The 24,372-nt window shown below is 40.5% G+C and overlaps 1 protein-coding gene across 18 annotated transcripts in view; it reads left to right on the top strand.

Moving 5' to 3' along the window:
* Positions 1-14,256, top strand: part of DAB1 (DAB adaptor protein 1) — a 772,627-nt gene extending 758,371 nt beyond the window's left edge. For all 18 annotated transcript variants that reach the window (XM_014578749.4, XM_075936060.2, XM_075936067.2 and 15 more), the window contains one exon: positions 11,184-14,256. In XM_014578749.4, coding sequence (XP_014434235.3) covers positions 11,184-11,228 — 45 coding nt within the window. In that variant the 3' untranslated portion in view covers positions 11,229-14,256. The remainder of the gene's footprint in view (positions 1-11,183) is intronic.
* The last annotated feature ends 10,116 nt before the right edge of the window (positions 14,257-24,372 follow it).

Below are 24,372 nucleotides of genomic sequence, written 5' to 3'. Positions count from 1 at the left end.
CCTTATTCTGAACTTTAGTTGGAGGTCAAAGATCTGGCCCTTTAGCCCATATTACAATCTCTCTGCAAAGCACATCTATGGATTTATGAACAAATGTTTGATTATTCTTAATATTAAATATCAGGATCAAGGTAATTTTCAGAACTCTCTGACAATAATGACAAATTCCTGCTCCTAATGTGTTGACTGGTACAAAGATGGCTCATGTCTTCTGAAAACCAGCATTTCATATAAGTTTTACTTATCAAGGTTACTGCAGGTTGCTTGTGACAACCAAATAAATCTATTTTTACAAACTAAATTGTAAGCTCCTTGTGGCAGAGATGTCTTTTAGTTCTGTGTTTTGCAGTACCAAGCACAATGGAGAGAACTAGTGTTCACAGACACTACAGTAATACAATTATAACAACAATTTCTCATTAATTTCTTTGTTGTCATTCATCTTCAGCCTAGCCAATAGTATATGTTTCACAATTCAACCTATTCAAGTGAACACACATCATCATTACATCATATAACTCCAGGCAATATAAAATATCATTGCTATTTATTATTTGCATTACAGTAATGTCTAGGGACTCTAGTCATGGACAGGGAATGCAAACACAGAACAAAAATACAGTCCCTGCCCCAAAGTGCTTACAATCTAAATACTATAGTGTCTCAATGCAGTAACATTAAATAGCAGACTGAAAGAGATCCCCTTGCTAGAATCAAAGCCTCTTATTCAAAAACAGGGGAGAATGCCTAAGTTCAGGAGACTCAGAGGGGTAGCCATGTTCGTCTGTAACTTTAAGTACAATGAGTAGTCCTATGGCACCTTAGAAACTAACAAATATCTATAGAGTGATACAGAAAGAGAGAAAATCATCAGCTTTTGTGGGTAAAACCCACTTCTTCAAATGAGATGATCTTGAGTGGAGAGTTCAAGGGAGACTCCATGGAGAAATTTTAATTCAACACCTAAAATAGGGTGTGTATCCAGCCAAGCGTTTTTTGGCCTCATGGTAACGAGAAACATGCTCTAGTACAAGAGAAGAACGATGATTACAATCCGTGTAGGCACTAGAGGTGTTTTTTACATTAAAAGATTTATGGTAATTTCAGAACCTATTTCTTTATTGCAAAAAACGCATAATATACTAGTGGGATGAATAGTCTTCCCAAGAATCTTTTGTGTTTTTTTAGCTGTGTTGGTCCCAGGATATTAATGATGCAAGATGGATGAAGTAATATCTGTTATTGGACCAAATTGGGTTGGTGAAAGAGACAAACTTTTGAGCTACACTGAACTATTTTCCAGACCAGAAGAGTTCTGTGTAGCTCAAAATCTTGTCTCTTTTGCCCACATAAGTTTGTCCAATAAAAGACATTACCTCCCCCACATTGCCCTTTCCAAGAACATGACATTCTGTGGTATATTATGAAGAGATTTCAGAGTTTATCTGTTCCTAACATCTTCATAGTCAGTTGTGCACAAATAATATCTTCTATCTCACTGTATCCAGGTACAGTATGGTCACCTATCTGATGTTTCTTAATCTGATTTATTTCCTACATTAGTAATTTGGCTGTTCAGTTTCTTACAGTCTTAGATGTATGTTGGCATCTCTCAATAGCTATCTCCATGTCTATATTTCTCATCCTCTTGCGGTCTTAAACTGAATCTTTCAAACTTCTTATCACACAGCAATTAATGGCTCTTCAGTGCTTGGTAAATGTGACATTTATTGATAAGTTAAGTCTTTCCTCCCCTGTTGTTGGAGACCAAAAGCAGACAGGCCTGACTTCACAGCTAAAGGAAGCTTGAGTATTTGCAGAGCTATTCCTAATAAGAATTCTCTCCAGTCATTTTCTCTCAGGTTGAGAAAAGCAAATATGTGAAGAGATTGTACAGAAAGCTGGAGAAAAAGAGTGCTTTCATTAGTGAGTTTTGATTGATGTTTAGATGGCATAATCCAATTGCTCTTTCTAGATAAACATGATGAAAGAGGGAGGAAAAAGAAAATATTTGTCTAGCTAAGATTCTGTATAATAAATTACATATTTTACTTCTCAGTTGGGATGTAAGAATTTAACTGGATAGCCAGTTAACTGATAAACTGATGCTTATTGGTTGCAGTTACTAGTTAAACACCTCAGGTGCTGGGAGTCCACGGAGCTGCCAACAGGTTAAAAAATACTGGTGTTTAACCCGTTACGCAGTTAGTATTGAATACTTTTTACAGTCCCAGTTCTTTGGCGTCTAGTCAAAGATTTACAATAGAAAAACGATTTTCAATTACTGTTCCTTAGTCCCTGTGGATACCATCACTACATATAAAAAAGGGTAGCGGAGTGCCCCAAGGTTTGGTTCTAGGACCGGTTTTGTTCAATATCTTTATTAATGATCTGGATGAGGGGATGGATTGCACCCTCAGCAAGTTTGCGGATGACACTAAGCTGGGGGGAGAGGTAGATATGCTTAAGGGCAGAGATAGGGTACAGAATGACTTAGACAAATTGGAGGATTGGGCCACAAGAAATCTGATGAGGTTCAACGAGGACAAGTATAGAGTCCTGCACTTGGGACGGAAGAATCCCAAGCATAGTTACAAGCTGGAGACCAACCGGTTAAGTAGCAGTTCTGCAGAAAAGGACCTGGGGGTTACAGTGGATGAGAAGCTAGATATGAGTCAACAGTGTGCCCTTGTAGCCAAGAAGGCTAATGGCATGTTAGGTTGCATTAAGAGGAGCACTGCCAGCAGATCCAGAGATGTCATCATTCCCCTTTATGCGGCTTTGGTGAGGCCGCATCTGGAGTATTGTGTCCAGTTCTGGGCCCCCCACTACAAAAAGGACATGGACGCATTGGAGAGGGTCCAGCGGAGGGCAACCAAAATGATTAGGGGGCTGGAGCATATGACTTATGAGAAGAGGCTGAGGGACTTGGGTCTGTTTAGTCTGCAGAAGCGAAGAGTGAGGGGGGATTTGATAGCAGCCTTCAACTTCCTGAAGGGAGGTTCCAAAGAGGATGGAGAGAGGCTGTTCTCAGTAGTGACAGGTGGCAGAACAAGGAGCAATGGTCTCAAGTTGTGGTGGGAGAGGTCCAGGTTGGATATTAGGAAAAACTATTTCACTAGGAGGGTGGTGAAGCACTGGAATGAGTTACCTAGGGAAGTAGTGGAGTCTCCATCCCTAGAGGTGTTTAAGTCTCGGCTTGACAAAGCCCTGGCCAGGTTGATTTAGTTGGAATTGGTCCTGCCTAGAGCAGGGGGCTGGACTTGATGACCTTCTGAGGTCTCTTCCAGTTCTATGATTCTATGAAAAATAGGCCCAATCCTGAGATGCGTTGAATACCTGCAACTCTTTCTGAGGTGGAAGCCTTTGTCGACCGCTCCGATAAACCTCATTTCACGAGGCTTAACAGAGCGGTCGACAAAAGCTTCCCTTGTCAACCGCGGCGCGTCCAGACTGCCCCACTGTGCTGCCAAACAGCTGATCGGCACAGCGCGGTGGCCATTTTGATGTAAATGAAGCGGCGACTATTTAAATCACCACTTCATTTTCCTATGTCTAGTAAACTCATCTACATGGCTCCGTCGACGTACCCAAAGAGTGCAAGGTATTTTTGGCACCATTTATTTCAAAACAAGCTTTTTAAAATAATGGAACAGAAACAGATGCAACAATCAGTGTTTGTGAATGTGAAGTAGCTGTCTTATAAGTGATTGTCGGCAAATCTTCAAAATATTTGTGACTGGAGCAGATTACGTTACTCTTGGAGCAGTCCTTCCTAGAAAAGCTACGTGGCTGCCATCTGAAGTGTGTGCACACAACAGTACGATCTCAAACTCACTGTCCTATGTCAATAGTCAAACAGTTGTCTGCTGGCTTCCATTCCTGGGTGATAAGAAAACACCATGCATCTTCCTTGACAAGAGAACTTACCATGTTTATCAGTTTCTGAATGGACTATTATAGGTCAATCTTCCTGGGCTTATATCAGAGTTCACAAGCATCTGCAGATAATTGATCCATGCTAAGCATGATGATGAACCATAGAGCACATCATATATTGATGTTGTGCAGCCCGCCCTGGATTTCCAGGTTCTAGGATTATATGAATGGAATAGACTCTCCACATCCTAGAGATTTCTTTCCAGGATCCATCACTTCAGCTTCATTCAATAAGCGTAACTAGAGCCTAGGGGGAAAACTAATCGAGTTGGTGGTAGCTCCTTCTCTGTAACTGGCTGTAGACTCTGGAACATGAACTGAAAGAAAACTATGAAGAATTCTATCATGCTGTTTGCAGGCCCAGTCACCTGTTCACCAGGGTATTCTCCAAAGAACGTGAAGGAGAGAAAAATAGCAGGAGTGCAATTGAAAATAGCAACCCTGAATTACACCAGGACAAAGAGGGAGGGATTGTCTTTCTGGATTGGCCTCACACTTGTATGTACTAAGATACTAAGTGATTTACTTTTAAAATTGTAATAGTTAATTAGATGTTGGACATTGGAAATGTTTCCAGTCCGATATAGTCACTATTACATCGCACACACCGAATATCAAATAATAGTCAATAAATAGATGATTGGGGTATTCACACAGGTACGGGAATCTAGACACAATTGAAGTTATTTTTAAAAATACCTGAAGCATCAGTGGGAAAATAGGACAAGCCCTCCTATTGCCACCAGAGTGTATCCTTTTCGACTGCTGTCAAGTTCCTGAGAGTCTGGTTTATTGAATCTGGGTTTTATACACACAAAGCATATTGTATCACAGATACATTACAATCCAGAGTGCTGTTCTCCCAAATTCCCTTAACCGCCCTTTTCTGCTGCAGTCTCAGCACAGGGTTTTCCTTCTGGCTGGATGTTCAGAAAGCCCAGTCTCATTTCATGAAACTTCTCTTCCGAGACTGTGCTTACTGATCATCTTAGCCAGAAGGAAACCCTGTGCTGAAATCTGCATGAGAGGAGAGAGGTTAAAGAAATCTGAGCAGACAGCACCTCTAGAATGTAGTGCATCTTTGATACAGCATTCTACATGTACAGTGTATATTGAATTGGTCACCCAAGGACTGCTGAAAGTTGTCAATGAACACCCGCAAGGCAAGTGCATCCTCTCACATTGTAAGCCCACCCTGATACTGACACTTTTTGATTATGCCCTGTGGTAACTGAGTTATTTGAGATGCACATGTTAGTAATATATTAAAAATGGAATCATGTTCATAATGTTTATATCCAGTTATCTATATATTTCTAAGCAAGAGCTGTGAACAGTCATCCATATGCATGTTGTCTTCTTTGGGGATTGATTATTACAAAAAAAAAACCCATTAAAAAGAAATATTGACATATGAGGCATAACTTCAACAAAAGTATGTAGTTTATTGAAAAAAATGTTAAGTTAATTGCAATCCAGAGAAAATAGGCCAACTTCTTCAATCTTGGGGCTTATCTCCACTATGCCGGAGATCAACACTGCAGAAATCAATCCACCAGGTGTCGATTTATCGCATCTGTTTAGACATGAAAAATCGATCTCTGAGCTGCTCTCCTGTCAATGCCAGTACTCCATCAGGACGAGAAGAATAGTTGGCACCAATCTTACCAAAGAGAAGACACTATAGTATGTCATCTTCAGCTACGCTATTTGCGTAGCTGAAGTGATGTAGATTGATTAATAGCAGGGATTAGTATAGACAAAGCTTGGGGCGGGGGGAAGTCTAAAACTGTGCTCCCAAATAAGTGGCCAGATTTTTGAGAGGTCCTGTATATCCACCATCTCCACTGAGATCAGCACGCATCACCTCTAAATACAGAGCACTTCTTTAGTTTCCCAGATATGGATTTAGAAGTCTCATTTCAGATACCTATCTTTGAATATTTTTGACCTGTTTCTGAAATAACTTACCTGGGTGTCCATGCCCTTTTTCAGTGAAAATTTACAACCACAGCAGGCATGCCCTTTGTATTTAACAGAAATTGTCCACAATAAGTAGCCAGACACTGTCATTTGAGTAGGATTGAGCCAAACACTAATTTGATTATCAATTGCAAATATGGATGATAAAAGTCACTTTTTAAAAGATTTCTGATAAACTGCCAATGGAACACATTAAGTAATATTAGCAATAAAAAAAAAGAAGTCTCCATTTCTGTTCAGTGCACAGAAGCTCAGTTTTCTCCTATAGATTAATAGAACTATCTCAGCATCCAATATTTTTCTTATTGCCAATGGGATCAACCAGCCTGTCTCATAAAAAGAGGAAACCTCTGTGCGGTTCAAGACAGCTACATGAACTGGCAATCCTATATGCTACTTTCAGGACTGAGTTTTTCCTGACTGGAGGTCTCACTCAAGAGTGAAGAAGAGTCCTGTGGCACCTTATAGACTAACTGGAGCATAAGCTTTCGTGGGCAAAGACCCACTTCGTCAGATGCATGTCTTATGCTCCTACACTTCAGTTAGTCTAAGGTGCCACAGGACTCTTCTTCGCTTTTGCAGATTCAGACTAACACGGCTACCCCTCTGATACTTCACTCAAGAGTCTCTGTCTCATTTCTTCTTCTTCCGTTACTAATATCTCACCATTTGGAGGAAGATAGGCTTACAGAAAAGGTTAATTCTTCGGTGAGAATCATTAAGTTCTGTTGCCTTTCAGTGATACTTCCTCTGAGTTTTGATAGGAAGCTGCTCTGTAGGAAGACTGCTTTTCATTTCTGCTTCCCTCATCCCTCTGGCCTGGAGACCCTCAGAGCCTTTTGTGTGAGGGGGTGGGGGTGGGGGTGGGTGGTGTTTGGGAGGAGGCACTGCCTGTGATCTTGAGAGTCTAAGAAGAGTATGCTCTTTAGAATCTGCTCTCCTCTCTCATTATTTTTCTTTTCAAGGCCTTTCTGTCCTTTTGTGCTCTCTTTTGCTCCTCTCTAAAGCATTGTTGTTAATTCTTCATGATAAGAAATAGTCAACAACCACCTCTGAATTTTTCTCAGACTAACAGTAGAAGATCGTTCTTCATCTCTGACAGAAACAAAGTTTCTGAAGATCACAGTTAGTCTCTTGCTTTGGCATCAGGCATTAAAACCCTATTAAAGGAGAGACAAAAGTACCTAACCCCATCCTTTTTCTGCCAGGACTCTGGGATAACAGAAAAAATTTAAATGAAGTCAGAGTGACATTATGATTACTTTAGCCTCCTTAAATGTATGTTCAGTATAAACACTGGGTGGAAGTAATAAGTTAGGCATGTCTAATGTTGATGACTCTTTATGCCTAATACACCAGAGAAATTGTTGAAGAATTCATTCCGACATATATGTAAATCTCCTATATGATTACAAGGTCAGTGAGACCTTGAGAATCTGCCACTTAAGTGCATCTGCATAAGTTAAAGCTATTAGAGAACAGCTTTAATAAGTGCACATGACATTTTCAGAGGGTTTTTTTCTTTGTAGCATTTAATAATTGGAATTCTTACTTCTGGGTTAATCATCACTTTTTCCCCCCTCGCCTAATACTATCAAATGCCAGAAGTGTGGCCAATTGTGTTTCAAATTTCTCATGTTAATTAGTACTGATTTTCTGTGGATTAGCCATGATCATCTGTCAGTTCTGTGTCTAGGGTGCATGAAAATTTGGTGTAGTGCAGGGGTCTCCAAACTTTTCAGCCCGAGGGCCGCATTAACTATCAAACAGCAGTTCGGGGGCCGACTACACACTTGAGGTCCAAATAAAAAACAATCAAAACATGGATGTTGTTTTTAATTATTTATTTAATATTATTTTATTCAGTTATTATTTAATAACACAGTGATACACTACACATGAACACCTGTATTAGTGTGAATGGTGAAATTGTTTCCTGGATGCCAAAATAGCAGACATTTCTGGCTTTGCGAATCCGTTTCTCCCGGAAGGGGGGGGGCTTTTCCCCCTGCTCTCCCCTTCCTCTGCACACTGTCCTCCCCTCCTGCTTGCCACCGCTCACTCCTTCCCCCCCCCCTGGGCGGAAGGGGTCACCTTTTTAAAGTTCCCGCCGGGGTTCACGTTCCCCCGCACGTCGCCGGGCGGGCGTTACCACCACCGCCCATCCTGCCCCCTGATTGGCCGGCTGCCCTGTCAGTCTGGGCGGGGGAACGCCGCCCGTGCTAACCCCCACCCCCTGCGCCATTTGCCGCCGCGCGGCCGCTTGTCAGCAGAGCGGCCTGCTTCTCCTGCCCCGGCGCGGCGTGAGTACACGCCGCACACCCCTGACAGGGCCCCCCCCCCCCCCCCCGCGGCAAGAAGGGCCCGTTCGGTGGCGCCCCAGGGACGGTCTCCACGGGCCGGATGAGAGGGCCTCGCGGGCTGCATCCGGCCCGCGGGCCGTAGTTTGGAGACCCCTGGTGTAGTGGAATGTTCCTCAGAACAAAACATGAATCATATTTCTGGTCATCTCTTGAGTACCTTCAGTTTTCCGAGGTCACAACATGTGTGCGCTTCTAACTGTAGATAATTTCTTCTACCCTTAACCAAATCATTCAGGAGAAGATTTTTCTGTTTCCCAGTTGCCATAGTTTTCTCAGGGACTGGCATGGGGAGGAGAGGGAGGGTCAAACCTTAGCAACATACAGCTGTTTTGAGGAGTAAAGTGAAGAAAGACACAAAGCGGCAGATGGGCTTCTACAGAGATGTATGGAAGCAGTTAACACCATATGGGAAATCTACATCCCCTGGAGAGCTGCACACATAAAGCCTGAAGTGTGAGTTATCAACAATCCCAGGGCAGGATTTTATGAGTTTGTACCAGGAATGTGAAATGAGCCAAGGAATCCAGTGTAAATGAGGACACAGCAATGAGTAAAGGTGAGAAAAATATCCACCAGCCATTGTCCCTCTATAGAAGCACAATCAACTCAGGGGGCACCTACAGTCCCGAAGCTGTATAAAAGCATGGAGACGCTCCACTGCTGCCAAGTCACATGGGAATGATGGGTTCTTTCTCTTTACTCCAGAGTCGGAATGTATTCAAATAGTTGACTATCCGATAAGTGTATGCTTATCAACCAGTGACTCAACTAGTCGCTTTCCTCCCTGCTTGCTGCCTCTATCAGAGAGAGGCAGCAAGGGGCAGGAGCTGGTGCTGGGGGGAGTCAGCTTAAAAGTCAGTTCCCCCCAGCACCATCTCCAGGGGGGGCAGAGGAGGCAGAGGTGTAGGGGAGGACCAGGCACGAGCTGGGAGTCAGCTCTTTCACTCATGCCCAGTTCCCCACACTGTGCTTTAGCCTTTTAAATGTATTAAGAGCCCGATGGGGCCGGGAGCTAATCTCTCTGTGGTTCTGCAGTTTCCCCCTTTATCAACTAGTTGATGGAAACTCCATTGACTAGTCGATTAGCTGATTAAACACCATTTAACGTCCCTACTCCAGAGAAACTCCTTAGCACATAGACCAGCAACTTGGGCATTGCACTGAGGCCAGGATTTTAGTTGTTGATAATTCACACTTCAGGCTTTATGTGTGCAAATTCATCAGTATAGGCTTGTGTCACATAAAAAGTCATATGTGGGACCTGCAGCTCAGCATGCTAGGATGGAAGTTTCCATCCTAGCTGTACACAGGCAAGCGCAAACAGCAGCTGGGCTTTATCATTTTTAACCCATGCCTTGATCTGGGAAACTACTAAGCAGTAAACAAGTTTGACCTCGGTTCCCAGCCCCGTGGTAACGTTCAGAGTGGAGTTGGGCCAACTCGTGGACACTCGGTAAACAACTGTAGTATAACTAGTGTAGGGAGTCCCAGGCCCAGTCACTCTCACAAAGGACCTAGACCTCGGAGGGTGCCCTGGATTCCCCCAGCTGGAGCCACGTCCACTGCCGCCTGGTGTGAGATGACAGGAACGGGACTCCCTGCAGACTGAAGGGGCGTACACATTTCTAAGTGCCTGTACTCTCTCTTATCACTGCTCTGCCTGCTCTTATTGATGGGTCACTTTGAAGTAGCTGTGTAACCATCTGGCAGTATTAAGCCTGTAATAGTAGTGACATAGTGAGATTAATAAATGCAACTATGCCTAATCAGCTCTGTTGTGAAGCAAATCTACAACCCTGTTCGGCCTTGGCCCTGTAAGATGACAGCTTGCGTTGGTTTACATTCAGCAAGTTACCTTTGCAACTGTAATGGCTAGAAACTAATGATTAGCCACCAATGCACGACAATGTATTTTCTTATTCACCATTGGCTAATTCAGTTTGCAAACCTGATAACCTTTGTTGTATGTTCACTTTTGCTGTCCTCACTTCAGAGTGACTTGGATTCTAACATGGCTAAATTTAACCTCAGACCATGGTATTTGAATATTTATCATAGTGTGGAAAGTTAATGCAATGTGGCATCAATTAGCCTTTCTGCCTGTCTTCTTCCCTTTTTAAGTGTCATTCTCACTTTACTTGCTTTTCAGAAACTAATTTATTAGAGAGGAATCCCACTGTATCTTGCAGCCAGAATTGAGTATGGTGTCAAGAAAATGACATGTCAGATATATGAAATACACTCTGAAGACATGGCAGTTTTCTAAGAAATTCATAATAAAATCCCTATTGAGCAAAACAGCATGCTTTCTTCCAATTAGACTTCTAATCAACCTCAGCACAAATAATTTTCATGGTTTTCATATAGGGAACTTATAACATGTATAAATAAAATTTATTCAATCTAAATCTAACTGCAGTATCGTAAAATCATCTTACAATAGCAATTTATCTGTTAGCAAACATTTGTTCTATGTGCACCATATAAAATACTGAGCTTTGTTTTATGCTACAACATTTGGGCCAGATCCTTAACCTGACAATGATGGTGATTTGCAGCATACGAAGATCTGGCACACGAACTTCAACATAATTATCACTGAATTTTTTTTACACATACATGCCCAGCAGTACCTCCTGAGAATCAGTGTACAGCACATACGGTAAAGTTTAATTGAGGCTCAGTCTATGTGTGAAACTTCTCTGAGGTAATGTGGAATTGCTTTTTCTTCATAAAAATTCCTTTGGGAAGCCATAGTCATTCAGCACATCAAGGAAAGCAAACATTTCCTTAGCCGTTATCTTTGGGTTTTATCTCTAGATGCATTGCTATGCACAAGCCGATGTTCTACAAATGTCCTCAGACATCTCTGCTTATCTTTATTTTTATTGTCCTCAGGAAACAGAACCTCTCTACGCCCAGATCAACAGACCTAAGAAATAGCATTAATACAGGCTTGTGGTGCTTCAAGACTCAAGTGAAAATCTACAACCTGACAGGCCTTTTGGCTCTTATGCTTGTTTTTGATTGATCTTGTCCGACACAGGATGGAGGATTGCCCTACCAAACGTACCTGACAGTTTTTGGCAACCAATGGCAATTTTTTTTATGGCAGCACAAACATAAAAATGAGCCCTGCTTACCATGCCAAGTGTCTAAGTTCTGAGCGCCCATAGCACGAAATCTTACTCTTTGTTCTTCATTTGAACTTCTGTCCTCTTCTTTCCATCCCACCTGAACAATGGGCATTTGAAATTTAATAAGTATTAGCCATTGTTTTTCTTTTAAGGAAAAAAAAAGCAGAATCCACATGTAGCAGTGGTATCATCATTCAACAGGCACAAGTCTGCACTTTTTATGTCATGGTGATATGTTTCTCATTGTCAAATTTATATCAGGCTAATTTTGACATAATATTCCCCTCCCCCATCTCACCTCCGTTTTGGCATATTTTAAAAAAATACAGGCGGCGGGGTTGATTTTTTTTATTATTATTATTTCTTATTCTATTGTTTTGTATGGGTAACAGAATTTAACAGCAAAATGCCTCTTATGGAAATGATTCTTAACTTGAGACTGCAGAATAAAACTGTGTTGATTATCCATCCTGGTTGAAAAACATTGCCAAATGGACCATTAAGTTAAAGCGCATCCTGAGGAAGATTTGCTGCTTTTCTGTTTGAATACTCATTCTGTGGATGGAAAAAGGACATCAAATCCCATTGATGAAAGAAGTGAAAAATAAGTTATTTCCTAGGAAACTCGTAAAACAAAGTACAGTAAAGGAATATTTTTTATTTCTTCGCTATCTTGCTGCTGTAATGCTATGCAGACAAGTGTTTTTTTCTCTGTGTGCCATTTTTGAAGAAAAAAAAATCATTTGCCAAATAATTCTGGTATAATTCTGGTTTATGGATTTTAGACGAAACAGACTTTATAAATGGGACAATGATGGCATGAATTTTGGAATAACAAACTGATTCTGTGGTCAAATTGTTCATCTTTATCACTTTTTGTACATCAGGAAATTCAAGGATTTTTATTTTATAACTTGAAAAAAATCTTACCGTTAAACTCTTTAAATGTTTAAAGGGAAATGGCTTTAAGGAGTTCAAATGAAAATTGCCAGTTTTTTTGTAAATATAAATGTTATGAACATTCTTTTAATAATGCCATTACACTGTAGAGAAGGTAGCAAATTGCAGTGCTTGGGAGGCGTGGCAAACCCTGTTTGTGGTTCTTGCATCACATATGTTTTTTCACATGCTTATTATAATAGGCAGACACTCAAGAGTATCTGCCAACAGCAGTTAGCTTATCAGCAACTAGTAAAATTGTTGGGAACACAAGATTTTATGATCTAGCTTTTTTCACACAAGTATACACTCTCCACATGAAAAAAATCACATTTCATAGACATTTCTTTTTATTCCAATGGAAGTCATCAGACTGTTTACACACAGAACAGAAGAATTTAAAAACTCCTTTTTTACATTTATGAAACAGAAGTGCAGTGTTTGGGTTCATATGTTAGCACATGATTTTCATAAAGAATCTATATATTTTTGCCCTACAGAGAATTGTTATACAGGTCAAATGTGTTTTCCTGATGTTCCTATGCAGTTACAGTATATTGAATTTAGTGGTTTAACACTAAAATATTAAAGAAAACAAACGATTAATCTGTTTTTAGGGTTATTGTGAGATTTTGTTTTTAACTTGAAACTTTAGGATTTATATTTCTGTCATTGATTTAAATAGGCCTGGAGTTGTAAATCTTTTGCTTTCTTTCATTTCTGTATAAGCTAAAAAGGGTTTAGAAGACAACATATTTACTGTAAACAAAGAAAGATGAAAGATGAACTGGTGATTGTTGATATGTGCACCCAACTCTCATAACATGATTCAAGTCTTTTATTATGAATTAGGTAAACTAGACATTTGTGAGTTACAGAAATATATGAATGACATATTACATATGGGTAGGCCTCATGACTTTGCAGAGAAGAGATCTTATCCTCAAGTTCATCATCGTTTGATGCATATTCCATAGGCATCTAGATACACTTGTAGCAAAGTCCTATTTTCACATAAGAAGAAAGATGCAAACAGACTTCTAACTGTAGGAGTTACATTAAAAGCAGGTGGATTGTGTGTTTGGGGATTAAAATAAGGCAAAAACATTTCCACAGGGCATTTCTTTTAAAAAATATTTTCATAATTTTTTATTTCAATATGTGGTGCTACTTTCTTCCTCAGTGTGACTTTTTTAGGTTTTGTCCTGCAGTATTAAACCATGAAGACAATAACTTTGATTCCTTGTTAACATTCGAAGTGTTGCATAGTCAACAAATTTTCAGTTATGTGGCAAAATATTTAAAGAGAAGGAAAAGCAGAGTCAAAACTCTGGACCCATTAACATTACATACACAGGGCTCAAATCAGAAAAGTAGTTACAAACTGAAAGAGGTTGGAATTTTAAGGTCACTTATATGCGAGACCATGGTCCACATTGTCATTGGCCATTTTTTATTTTTAACCATAATAAAAAATAAACATTGATAGCTACCATATCATTATCACTAGCCTATTCTTCCTTGTCATAGTTGAGATGCTGATTTGCAGCGGTATGTGGGGAGTCTGCATCGCACCAGTATTGTAGATAAATAGCAGATCCAACTTGTGTGATTGTTTAAACCCTCATCCTTCACTAGCACTAAATTTGTCACTTTAAATTTTAAAACCAGGGAATCCCACCCAACATCCTATTACCAACCCCAGAAGTTTCTTGGTCTTTACATGTAATGAAAAATATTTTGATAGATTGTAGTCATCCAAGTGTCTGATGAAACCTACCATCTATTAATTTACTGGGCACCTTCTTTGCAAAAATGTTTACTCTGTGGTTTTCATTCATTTTTATTTCTGCATTCTGACACATATATTTTTAATAAAGATGAGAAAGATAAAATGACTGTTGCAGTATGTTTCTAGACCTACTTTAACTTTACCTCAGATGATGATCATTTGTTAACACATACGGACACATTATTTTTAACTTTATGTGTAATGCGTTCAACAAAATAAACAATAAATTTTTAGAAATTTTCCATTAATTTCTGTAACACACCATGTAATACTGTTACAAATAAAAATGTTTAAAAAAATCAGTGCAATTCAAGTTAATTTGTGCAATATTCCTTGCCCTTTGCAGAAAGCTTTGCTGCTCACAGAAAGGTACCAAAGTTTCTATTAGAAGGGTAGCTATTTTAGTCTGCTTCTGAAGGGGAAAAAGAAGACTCCCGTGGCATTTTAGGATACATCTACACTGCAACGCTATTTCAGGATATCAGAATTTTGTGAAATAGCTATCCCATGACTTCACAGCAAGCCTCATATTTTGGGTTCCCTAGTCTGACATCTCTGTTACCCTCATTCTACAAGAGGTAAGGGACATTTTGGAATAGTGCTTTATTTTGAAATTCGGCGCTGTGTACATAGCACCAAATGACAAAATGAGCTATTTTGAAATAGTATCGAAATAAGATATGCAATTTGCATAGCTCTGTTTGCATATCTTAGTTCAAATTACAGTGAAGTATAGACATACCCTTAGAGATTTATTACAGCATAACCTTTCATGGGAGAAAACCCTCTTCATCAAATGAATTGGCGTAGAAATTTACAGTTTGCCATGAACAAGGTTTATCTAAGGTGACTCAGGATTTTTTGGGATGTCCAATTTAAGTGGATCTTGTACCCAGAGGTGTTGATGGCATGCCCTCTGAAAATTAGTCCCATTTGGGGGTATCTTACAATAGGCACCCAAAATCACTAGTCACTTTTGAAAATATTGTCCTATATCGCACAACTAATCAAAGGTGAAAGACCATGTTGTGTAAGACCATCTCTAGATGAAGTTGGTTCATGACTAGGGAAGCTGTGAATCATCAACCTGCTGAAATTTCACCCTTTGGATAAATCACTTTGTGTTTGTGACCATGAGAACTCTTAGGCTAGGCAAAAGCTGAAAGGAAAAGTTTAATTTTGTGACCAATATTTTCAAAAGGAGGGACTCAGAGGTGATAACGTAGACTCCAAAGTCTGCATTTCACATGCTTAAAGTTAAAAACTCAGGTGCCTTCAGTTTGGCCATACTGAGGCCCTAAATCCATATTTAGGCAGCAGAATAAAATTGGTCGGATTTTCTTAGCTGCTAAGCACCAAAATTAAATGTAGTGGAGGTAGCATATGGAGATTAACTGACTTATTTTATCCCGTGCATAGTGCCTCCTCTCCTCCAAAAGAAAACAACAATAAAGAAGCATCCCATCTTCCTACAGACTGTATTGAATCAATAATTTCTTACATGGGTGCATACTGTTTAATACCAGCTCATGCTCCTATAGTAAATGTGTGCAATAGCAAATCTAATTGTAACAGTCAATGTATTTAAATGTTTGATAAATATTAGTAAATGTTCTATGCAATTTTTTATATAAACTTGAGAAACGCAATAAAATTTAGGTTTTGACAGTTTAAATACAATAAAAAATACGTATTGGTTTCATTTGACATGGCTGCTTAACTTTTTACATTAGGGAACAAAGTCTTCTCTTAGGGATGTAATCGACTGGTCAAGGTGTTGATTACCTGATAAGCCTTGGCTTATTGGATAGTCGAGCCAATACTCCACTAGTCACTTCCCTCCCACCCACTGCTTCTACTCGCCCTGGGACCCAGATGCTGTGCCTCTGCTTTTTAAATGTAGTAAGAGTCGCTAGCTGTCCTGGCTCGCGCCCGGTCCCAGACTGCTGCAGCTCTGCTTTTTAAATGTCATAAGAGCTGACAATCTGCAAAAGAGAGACATCCCTAGTCTCACTTATGCTCATGGAACGCTGTTTAGTTATTTTAGAGCTGTAAGCTATAGCAGAATTTAGCATTGTGTTGCATTTGCATTTTTAACATGTGACTTCTTTAGATTTTGAGGCAGCATGGATCATTTAGATCATCTAGTGTGGCCCCCCTACATCCCACAGGTTTATGGCCCTTTCTCATGTACCAGTCTCAGTCTTCACAGATCCTTATTTCCTTAAATTGTAAGCTCTTTGGGGCAAGCAATGTCATTAGCAGGGCTCGCCAAGCAGCGGCGAGCCCTGCTCACCAGCTGCACGGTTTCACTCCGTTCTGCGCACTCGCGGATTGCTCTGCGCCAGCTCTTCCAGGTCATAATCTACTCACCACGGGTGAGTAGATTACATTATTTGTCAAGCCCTCTTCATTAGAATCATAGAATACTAGGACCGGAAGGGACCTCGAGAGGTCATTGAGTCCAGTCCCCTGCCCACATGGCAGGAAGCGTACATTAGATAAGTGTACATTAGGTAGCACATACTTGTTGTTTGTCAAGAGTACCGAAAAGGGAAAATATAAGCAAATCCGATTCTTATTGCAGTAATTAAATGCAAAATGATAGCATTATGATCTGTGCTAGGTAGATCACTAACCAAATGTGAATATAGCCCAAATATGCATTTATATATGTTATATAAAATGATAATGAAATTAGTCATTTGACAGTTGCTAATTAATGTCATGATCCGTGCAGCAGTTAGTGTGTCACTGACAGAAGGCTCAAGGCTTAGACTGTAAAATCACACAATGGGCTCAAAGTTCTGGAAGATTTCTCTTTCCATGACAATTCTACAGAAGCAATTGGCATGGTAGATGGGAATTCATGGTTTTACCTTTACTGCATTATAATAACCACGGTGATTTCATACAATGAAAATGTCAATCATCACACAGATATAACAGTTGCTAAAGGTGGTTGCTTCTTTTTCCTATGCTCTGACATATCTTCTCATGCAGATTCTCTTCCTGAACTGCCTTTTTTTTTTGCGCAGCTTACGACCTTTACAAAGTAACTCGACTTCACATTTATTAGTTTTCTAGCAAACATTAGCAATTAGAAGAACATCATCAAAAAGGAGCATATGAGAATACATGCTGTCAAGTAGCCGTGGAGCAGATTTGAATTCCACTTGTGTTACTGTTTCTTTCCACCAACATATCAGGGTAAATGAACAAAATAAAAGTATCTTTGGCGACCACAAATGCAACATTTGGAAGAAATCTCTAGAACAGATCTCTGAGCCAGAAGTCGTTTCTAAATCTTTTTACTGATACCATTTTTCATAAGTATTTGTATTAAACCTCCTGGCATCACTACTCTACTTGCTCTGCAAACTATTTGACTATGTCTAAACTGCAAGCCTCTTTCGAAAAAAAGCATCTAGACTACAACCAGTACTTTCGAAAAAGCAAGCCGCTTTTTCGAAAGAGCGCATTCAGGCAGTCTGGATGCTCTCTTTTGAAAAAGCACAGTTTGTATTACATAGCACCTTTTTTCAAAAGAGCACTTTTGAAAAAAGGCGTTCTTCCTCATAAATTGACGTTTTCCGCAGTTGAAAAAGCTGCTGTGTTCTTTCGATTTACTTTCGAAAGAATGCGGCAACGGTTTTAGATGCAGGTAAAGATTTTTCGAAAAAAGGCCATTTTTTTTTAAATCCCTGTAGTCTAGACACACCCTTTGGCTACGTCTACACTGGCATGATTTTCCGGAAATGCTTTTAACAGAAAAGTTTTCTGTTAAAAGCATTCTCGGAAAAGAGCATCTAGATTAGCATGGATGCTTTTCTGCAAAAGCACGTTTTGCAGAAAAGCGTCTGTGCCAATCTAGATGTGCTTTTGCGCAAAAAAGCCCCGATTGCCATTTTAGCCATTGGGGCTTTTTTGCGCAAAACAGTACTGTGCAGTCTACACTGGCCCTCTTGTGCAAATGATTTGCGTAAGAGGGCTTTTGCCCGAACGGGAGCAGCACAGTATTTCCGCAAGAACACTAACGATCTTACATGAGATTGTCAGTGTTCTTGCGGAAATTCAAGCGGCCAGTGTAGACAGCTGGCAAGTTTTTCCGCAAAAGCAGATGATTTTGCGGAAAAACTTGCCAGTCTAGACACACAGCCTTTGTGGTTATCATGGAGAAACCCTGTTGAAGTCAGTGGGGCTCTGCATGATGTTCACTGAAGAACTGTGGCTATGGTTTGATATTTCCTGACTTTAGAGCCAGTCCTTGACTTTAAACCATATTCAAGTAGGACTGACTTACTCAGGTAGGATTAAGGATTGTCAAGATAAGGCTCTGTATAGAATCATAGAAGGGTAAGACTGTAAGAAACTTGGAGAAGTCATCTGGTCCAGTCCCCTGCATTCAAGTATAAAGGACTCCAAAAGGAGGAAGTCTCATAAATAACTTTGCAAAAATAAAAGGGTTGGCTCAGAAGAAAAAAAAAGTATTTCCCCCCCTTGTGGTGGTTCGAAGGTGTGTTGTAACTGAATTATACATTTCAGCATGTAGCAACAATAAAAAATTTGGGGAGATAGCCTGATACAATTCCTTGATTACCAGTAACAAAACCTATCTCTATCTGAAATTATCCTACTGGAGACGGGGAATATCAGATCCATTAGTGAAATTACTGTCCAGACTGCCCGAGGATTCGTTTTTACAGCTCAGTAGTCTTATCTCAGTGGAACTGTTTGCTTTGTGGTTTATCTGTCAAGCCTAAAATCTCTTATCAGGTCCTGAGAACTCTCAATAAGAATAATAGACTTAAAATGCTCTCTTTAAGTGGTTTTCAGCAAGAGAAGAATTTTAAAAATATCTTTAAATAGCTGATATTTGCTATCTTTTCAGTCCCATTTCATAGCCCTATAGGCACCATCTGTACTTGTCAGAGTACCTCTTACTAGCTAGGCAAGCAAATCACAATCCATTTAAAGGAATAAGGATAAAGAAGGAGGAAAGCAGTGTTCATTCAGACTCCGGCATTCATGAAAGTAAAAGCCAGGGCTAAATGATGGAGCCTGTTGATGGCCAGAAAAGACATTTCCTAAGTATTTGGGCCTACTAAAAAATGAGAAGCCCTGTGTATGGGGAACACCTGGAATTCCTGACACTTTAAAATTTTTAGATGACCTAAGATCTGGCAAACTGAGCAACTTCTGTGAATCTTTTTATCACCTGGACCAGGGGTGGCCAACCTGTGTCTCTAGAGCCATCAGTGACACTTCTGAAGTTAATATGTGGCTCCTTGCTCAGGCACCGACTGCAAGGCTGCAGCTACAGGTGCCAAATTTCCAGTGCTCAACTCCTACTCCACCTCCTCCTCCAAGCATATTGTGCCCTCACTCCTTCCCTCCCCCACAGAGCCTCCTCAGTCCCATGAAACAGCTGATTGCAGTGGGCAGGAGGTGCGGGGAAGGAAGAGGAGGCACTGATCGATGGAGCTGGTTGGCAAAAGATACTGGAGACAGGAGAGGAGGCACCTGGTGGGGACTGCTGACAAATTACTGTAGCTCTTTGGCAATGTACATTGGTAAACTGTGGCTCCTTCTCAGGCTCAGGTTGGCCACACCTGACCTGGACAATAGGGAGACTAAGCATGGCCTCTGTGTCAGAGGCCTATTTTATAGGCACAAAAATGTGAAAAGATTAAATTTGGTGGATTTCTTAAAGCCTCAATTCCTATTGTCATAAGATTGTGAGAATCTCAATTTTCCAATTTTATGTTCCTGTGTGCTTCATAATAGAAGATAAATCTTGCTGCAAGGAACAACAACTCATGAGTGATACTCTCGTGTTTGATTTCCAGTGTTGAAGAAAAGCATTGTTGGATTCAACACAGGGATGAATTTCATCTAATTTCAAACCCATTTGAACATCATGGGTTTGAAAGGTTTCATGGCTCAGTCCTAGATCCACTGAAATCAATGATAAAATTCCCCCCATTAACATCAAATATTACTTTTTTTTTATTCTGCTCCTGTAGAAGAGGGTGAAAGGTGTAGCAAAGAGTGGTAATGGAGAACTACACTATCCGTTTAGTGTGCTGATTTCAGTTACTGCCAACTTCGCCTATGAAAGGAAGGTTCTTTTATCCCTAATACGTATCACAGCTCTTTCTTTAGACAAGGAAACATCTCAACCTAAAAAGCAGAACCCCCTTTGGATATGATTATGGCTTTAAATGCCTCCTACTTGTTTTGTGGAGTCTACAAACTCAAGGAATTGGTTGCAAGCATCATGAAACCTCAGATTCTGAGTTTAATGAAGGCCTTGGTGAATTAAGAGGACAAGAGGTTTTTTTTGCACCAAAATCCACATCCGTTAGCTTACAACTTTTTTGTCAGAGTTAAATGCTGTAGCTGTGTCTAGACTGGAAAGTTTTTCCGCAAAAGCGCTTGCTTTTGCGGAAAAACTTGCCAGCTGTCTACATTGGCCACTTGAATTTCCGCAAGAACACTGACTTCCTACTGTCTGAAATCAATGCTTTTTGCGGAAATGCTATGCTGCTCCCGTTCGGGCAAAAGCCCTCTTGCGCAAATGCTTTTGCACAAGAGGGCCAGTGTAGACAACGCGGTATTGTTTTGTGCAAAAAAGCACCAGTGGCTAAAATGGCGATCCCAAGCGACCTTACAGGTGTGCTGCTGTGTCTGTAGTGCAGACATCCTCTCAGACACTTAAAGATAAGTGCTTACTGCTATCTAATATCTCCTGTGGTACAGAAGGGAACAACACTGCAAAAACAGTACAGCCAGGAAGTTGGAAATGGCTAGAAGGTAACTTTCCTAATAGCACAATGCCACATCTAGCCGCACACTGCAAGAAGTGTGGGGTGGGGTGGGTGGGGGCTTAGGGAGTTGAAATTTAGAGCACCCAGCTCTGAAGTTTGCTTTTCAGGCCCATCTCTAATAGAAGGAATCATAACTTATTGTATGTGCCTGATTTTACTTTGAAGTCCACTTTGGAGAATATGGTGAACTCTAGTCTGTGGGTACCTCTTCTGATTAATATCACACACACACACACACACACTTCTGTTTAACCATGTTTGGATGGCTGGATTATGTGCAGATCTGAAGAGATGAGTATTTTGGAAAGCAGCAGTAATGAGGATGCCAGTTTCAAAACTTCAGTCACAGTGGCATTTTAAATCTGCACACAGCTGTTGGTTTTAAACTGCCCGTTGCATGCTTTTTGTCTGTAACTTTGGCTCTCATGTGGTTATTGCCAAACTGTGTTTTCCCTGAAACAGATCCCCCACTCTGAGAGGTCTTTCCTGTAAATGGGGTTATCTGTGCACAAATGATTAACAACCACATTGATCGTCTCAAAGGTTGAGTCAGCTGCATCTGCTAGTCTCAACTTTGTTATATATTGAGACCGCAAAATTTGAAACAGATCTAAAACTTTGTACAGCCCAAACCATCTTTCCTGATTGTGTATCCCCCATGTATACAGATGAAAGCAGTTAATTATTATCTCCATGCTCAGTCATAGTAGGTTAGAAGGTGGCCCACATAACCACAGATTTTTATGAGCATTTCCCAAAAGAATCAATTGACATTTTGCTTGTTCTGTGTTAAATCATTAACATGAAGTTGCTTTGTTCTAAAGATGCGGAAGCTCATTGCTGCAAATTCATGGCTGCATAGTGCAATGATAGGTAACTGGAGAACCAAAGAATAGGACTAGAGCTTGATCAGTCCACTGAACTGAGGCTGCATTTTAGTTTTAACTATGGTTTGTATTAACATTTCTATGCTTAATATTCATAGGACACCTTTCGCTTACATAAGAGCCAAAGCACTTCAACAATATTATTTAGCATGACAGGAATGCCTGGAAGCACAAATCAAGATCACATGTGGCCAAGGCAGGCCCACCGATTGGGGGTAGGGTGAGAGAAGCAAAGGGAACAACTTCCCCAGGACCTAGCAATTCAAAAGGGCCTGGGATTCTAGGCTGCTACTGCTGCTGCAGCAGCAGCCAGAGCCCTGGGATCTTTAAAGCATTGTCAGAGCACGGAACGGAGCACTCCGGGCAGCATTTCAGGCTGCCTGGGGCAGGTGTGGTGCACTCCAGGCGGCAGTGAAGGGCTGGGGGTTAGGAGACTTGCACCAGCCCTGCCTGAGGCCCCACCCCTTCTGGAGTGTAGAGCCATGCCCCTCCCTTCCTGCCTAGGTGCCCGGTGAGAGTTTGCAATCTTAGTAGACAATAAACTCCTATATAGGCACCAAAATTGGAGCTGAACAAAGTATAGCCATGAACATGGATTCTTAACCTGGAGCTGAAAATCTAGCCGCCTGTGTCTTATCTCAGGTCTCCAAAGAAGTTGAGGGCAGAGCAAGGCATTGAACCAGATCCCCTGAATCCCTGTCCATCACCAGATCATTCCTCCCCCTTTATTCTTGTTTGTGCCAGTTTGTCTGGGCGCATGTGTAATTCCATGGACATATTAAAGATAGAAAGGCAAGGGAAATGTCGGATGATTTGTAATAATCTACAGAATCACAATTTTCATGGAGTCATGCCCTGCAGTGTAGTGGGAGGGACCTCCAGTTTCTCCAATTTGGTGGAATTAACAAAAAATACAGTCACATCAGAAATGGGTCAAGCTGAGGATCCCGCAAACCCAATGGGATGCCTGGAACAAGTATGGAGCTGTATATTTGAGAAAATGTTTAGAAATCAGTGTTTTTAATGATACTTTAACACAGGCTTTTCAAACACGCAGCCCTCACAAGTGGCTCTCCACTGGCAGTATGGTGTTACAGCAGTTAATGCTCAGAACAGAATACCTGATTCATTTTTTATTTTTACATATTTCTACAAAGGGATGGCAAACGTCAAGTTGATTTGCCATCATTGGCAAAAAGAAGCAGTTAATTGATTATCAGTTTTGTTTATTATGCCAGAAAGAGGCACCAGTTAAGATGTCAGCATCTGACCAAAAAACAATGAGTAGTCCTGTAGCACCTTAGGGTACATCTTGACAGCACCCTAAACTCGCGAATTGCCTCTCTTATTTTGAATCTATTTCAAATCTATTTCGAAATAACTTATTTTGAAATTTGGCCCACCTACACAGTGCCAAAGTTTGAAATAATGCACTATTTCAAGCCATATCTTATCCCTCATGCAACGAGGTTTACCTGGATGGTGAAATAGCACACCCATTATTTCAAAAAATATTTCGAAATAACCGGCAGCTTGTGTAGATACAGTGTAGACGTGCCCTTAGAGATTAATAAAATATATATATATATATATATATATATATATATATATATATATATATATATAGTGCATAGTATATGTAATATATACAGCATCTGACCCGAAATCACTGGAATCTGTCTGCAGTGGTATGCACACAGTCCCATAATCTACATGACATAACATCACTCATTGCAATTCCAAAGTAATTTATAACAAAATCCTTGTGTTCACTTTGGCCTGGATTGTTTCTAGGTATCAGTGGGGAGATGACGAGTAGCTGACTCTTTGGTGAATACCATCGCAGAGTGTCTGGCTAAACACAATGCTTGGAGGCACCTTACATGCTATAAAGAGTATACTCTGAGGCTGAATTTGGCAAAGTTGGAGAGAACATAAAGGGAGGATTGGGGAAAAGTTGAAGATGCTGGGCCAAGTGTGAGACTCGTCTGACAGTAGGTTCCATGGCATGTATTTTGAGAGGAACACCTGCTGCTTCTAAGACATGTGAGAAACTGTATGAAACTGCCCTTTTTAGTGAGACCATTGCTTGGGAAGTGGGCTTATTGACCCAATAGTCAGCCCTACATATGAGATTGCATATCATATGGAGTGCTACATCAGGCATGTATGTAATTACAGTAGACTTCCGATAATCCGGAACCTATGGGACCTAGGTTATGCTGGATTATCAGATATGCCGGACTATCAGGAGGTACTATAAAATGGTTATATATATATACTGTATATAAAGTGTTCTTAACCCTTTTTATTGTACATACTGTATACAGTATAGTGTAACGTTTTAGTTTTTTTATGCCTCTTTTAACCTTTTTGCTCAGTTCAGCTGCTGCCGCTGTTACCTTGTGACTCATTTTTTGCTGAAGCTCACTCACTAGGCTCTTGCCATTTTGATGCCGAACTATCAGGAGTGCCGGACTATTGGATGCTGGACTATTGGAG

Source organism: Pelodiscus sinensis, chromosome 9 (genome assembly GCF_052426305.1).
Source record: "Pelodiscus sinensis isolate ZL-2025 chromosome 9, ASM5242630v1, whole genome shotgun sequence".
Taxonomy (NCBI): Eukaryota; Metazoa; Chordata; order Testudines; family Trionychidae; genus Pelodiscus; species Pelodiscus sinensis.
This window is presented reverse-complemented; position numbering and strand designations above follow the sequence as displayed.